The sequence below is a fragment of the Porites lutea genome, chromosome 5, assembly GCF_958299795.1.
Source record: "Porites lutea chromosome 5, jaPorLute2.1, whole genome shotgun sequence".
NCBI lineage: Eukaryota > Metazoa > Cnidaria > Anthozoa > Scleractinia > Poritidae > Porites > Porites lutea.
This window is the reverse complement of record NC_133205.1, coordinates 34,130,813-34,134,373: the sequence shown is the minus strand read 5'-3', so window position 1 is coordinate 34,134,373 and position 3,561 is coordinate 34,130,813. Positions and strand designations below refer to the sequence as shown.

The 3,561-nt window shown below is 41.8% G+C and overlaps 1 protein-coding gene across 1 annotated transcript; it reads left to right on the top strand.

Annotated features, from left to right (window-relative positions):
- Positions 1–414: 414 nt before the first annotated feature.
- Positions 415–1,524, top strand: LOC140938816 (uncharacterized). Its single transcript, XM_073388344.1, has one exon. The coding sequence runs from the start codon at positions 614–616 to the stop codon at positions 1,463–1,465; it is 852 nt and encodes a 283-aa protein (XP_073244445.1). The 5' UTR covers positions 415–613; the 3' UTR covers positions 1,466–1,524.
- Positions 1,525–3,561: the final 2,037 nt, after the last annotated feature.

Below are 3,561 nucleotides of genomic sequence, written 5' to 3'. Positions count from 1 at the left end.
GAGATATGAACTGTCCACCGTGCCCTTTGCATTGGCACATGCAGATGGTGCTTTGCGGAAAACTACAAAAAGTGTCCTTATGGCTGAGGTTGAACTGGAATGTCAAGCACAAGGAGGACTTCCTGAAAGTGCACTATCAACCGCATTCATTTTTGATGCAATGGCTCTTGTCCAGACGTTGAAGTCTGCAGGCTCCCGCACATTCGGAGACCTAGCTGAAAGATACTTTAATGTGCTCTTCACACCTCTACGACAAGGTCAGTGCAGAAGAGTAGATGTTGTCTTTGACCGCTATGATGTTCAAGAGTCCATAAAGGAAAGTGAAAGAGTTAGGAGGGGTTCAAGCAGAGCTCTTGAGATCCAAATCACAAACAAGCATACACCAGTTCCAAAGCAATGGGGGAAGTTTATCAGCAACCAGAATAACAAGGTTAACCTTTCCAGATTTTTTTGCCGAGAGTGGTGCAGTCTGGGTGAATACAACTTACTTCCTGATCAAGAGCTGGTAATTGGAGGTGGCTTTGAAGATCCAACAGATGCAGTTGTTGTAACCCGTGGACGTACGGATCCCCTTGCAGAGCTGAGATCAGACCATGAAGAAGCCGACACAAGGATGATCCTTCATGCGTGGCACGCCTCTTCCACTAAAGAGAGGATTGTCATTCAGTCCCCTGATACAGATGTTGCTGTATTAGCTATCTATGCATACCAGATGATACAGTGCAACGAAATCTGGTTCAAGACAGGCGTCAAAGATAAGGTTCGCTACGTCCCTGTCCATCGTATTGCTGAGAAACTTGGTAGGAGTGTTTGCGCAGCGATTCCAGCATTCCATGCACTAACTGGTTGTGATTCTACTAGTGGGTTGTTTCAGATCGGGAAAAAGAAAGGATGGAAGGTATTTGTCAAATATCCCAGTCTCCATGACAGTGTTGGCAACCTTGGCAGTCAGATTCCACCACCAGCGCTCACTGTTGAAGCCTGTGAGAGGTTTATTTGCTCCCTTTATACAACCAACAAGAAGGCAGGGGTAACAGCTGACGACGTACGCTATTGGATGTTCTGCCAAAAGCACCAAAGAAGTGAAAGTTTACCACCCACAAGCAACAGCTTGCGACACCACATTGAACGTGCTAACTACGAGGCATATGTGTGGAAACACTGCTTGAATGCAACACAGCAACTCCTGTCGCCAGTCAGCAACGGATGGAAGAAAGTGGATGGTGTTTTGGAACCACTTTTGATGTCCAAGGATCCAGCACCACAAGGGCTGCTTGAACTGACGACTTGCAAATGTACCAAATCTGTCTGCAGAAGGGATGACTTGTGTCCTTGCAAAGCCCACGAGATGCCCTGTACAGAGGCATGTCTTTGTATGAATGATGAAAGTTGCCAAAATCCTCACAAGCCAGTTGATGTAACACCTGGAAGCAGTGAAGACGAGCTAACAGATGCTGACGTTTAGCCTCTAGTACTCTAGTAACAGCAATACACCTTCAAGTTTCGGTATTTGAACTATGGTGTTCACTATCGCCCAAGATTCAATTTCTGAATTTTGATCCTAATTTCAGGATTCCATATTGCAGTTTTAAAGTTTATACTTAAATTATGCAATGGAAAGTTCAAGTCCTCAATTTGTTCATTCCTTCGTCGATTTGAAAACTATCTTCAAAACCAAAGCTAGTGCCATTTTGGTGTCAAAATCTGTTTTCAGATTTCACGTATAAAATGTCTTATTGGCAGTTGTTACCGTGAAAACATTGTTCAGATTTTGTAAAGATAGTGAAAGATTATTGTGAGCAAAAAGAGAAAGTAAAGGAACAAGTTTTGACCATAATCACTGTAGTAAACAGCAGTTGTTAAGGGAAAGATGAGTTATTTTGAAAACTGAATAACTTTAAATTCAAAAGTATTGTTTTGTTTGGTTAACTTAAGATGATGGATAAAGAAGTGATAAGTTTGGTCGTTATTCTGAAGAATCTAATGCTAATTATTGCTTAAATACCCTTAATTAAACATGACCATAGCAACGGTTACCATGGAAACCTCGTTAAGTTGTTTCACACATAAAGATAAAATATATTCGCACCAGTAATGCTTGAACCAATTTAAAATTGTCTAGGCTTAACTTTAGGGGAGTAATGTCGAGTTGAACATGTATAAAATAATGATACTAAAAATATGCTTAAATCACAGGGGCCTTACCAGCAGTCACAAATGAGCCCCAAGCACAATGACGTCCCACCAGTACATCAGTACATCATACCTAAAAATGTTCTATGGGTATTGCCCTATCATTTTGTGATGTCCGACCAAATATGTAGAGGGTGTGCTACGTCTCGATTTTTTCAGGGTTCTACCTCCTAGACTAAAAAGCTATTCATTTTTTTTCTCTCTCTCTCCATAAATGTCGAAAAAGTCTTTCAAAGACTACTTTAATGTCCCTCAATTAGGAAATCATGGACCCAACCAATGGCGACGATAATCCAGGTGAGCTGAATACACGTGTGGCGCGGTATCAACAAGAATTTACAGGAAATTTACCCCTAGGGAAAAGATGTAGTATTGTTTTCAATGACAAACATTTGGAGCAGCAGCATATTTAGAATGAAAATGAAAAATTTGGAATGAAAATAAATCAATGGCTGACAATAATTGTTTTTTCCTTTCCCGTGCTCATGACCGAAATAGGGGAAAAGATTCAAAAGTCATGGGAATGGAGCTAACTGCCCCCAAGCAAGACATTACAAGATGGAGACACCACTGGTCAATCAGGCCACCTGATTATCCCCGTCCAAAGACTCTTGTGGAAACACTTGATCAAACCAATGCCCCTTTCTATCCAGGAACTTATGTGGCAGTTAAGACAATCCCATTACTTGCCCTATTTCGACGTGCGCTGCTGAGCACAGTTTCAGCTCGATAAAAAGAATAAAAGCTTTACTACGCAATACGGTAAGGGATGAGTGACTTTCATCCTTGACGATTTATAGCGGAGCTCTACGCGCGCGAAGCGCGCGCGTTGGCGGAGCCCCATTGTTAACTAAATCTACCCATCCCAGAAAATTTGGTAATCACGTGACCGTACACCGACCGCCGACCGACCGTCCGTCCGCACCACAGGAAAACCAATGTTTACTCTCACATTTTAACTAGTTTGGGAGCCCAAGAGAAAACTAATTTCACATCAATGTTGTGATCAATTGACAGCTGTCAAAACAGGACATAAACTGACCAGTATCACCTGACCGTACCGCGGGCTCAAGTGTTGACCCATCGAGGTCGAGTATTTTTTTGAAGTTATCCACTGATTAATTACCAGATTGAAATGATCGCAGGCTCAAGTTTATTTTTTCCAAGGATTCATATCAAATATGTTGTGTTTATGTCACTATGGCCCCGCACTATTAGAATTTTGATTTCAAAGTGACTTCGGAAGCGAAAATTCAGCCAGTTTTTTTAAAAGTACAGGCGGGGAAGACCTTATCTTACCATGGTCACGCGTTGGTCACGCTTTACGTCCAATTTTTATACTCTGATTGGTCAAAATTTGACAGGTGA

Excerpts from the sequence above, each read along its gene's own strand:
- LOC140938816 (XM_073388344.1), top strand. The coding sequence starts at position 614 with ATGATCCTTCATGCGTGGCACGCCTCTTCCACTAAAGAGAGGATTGTC.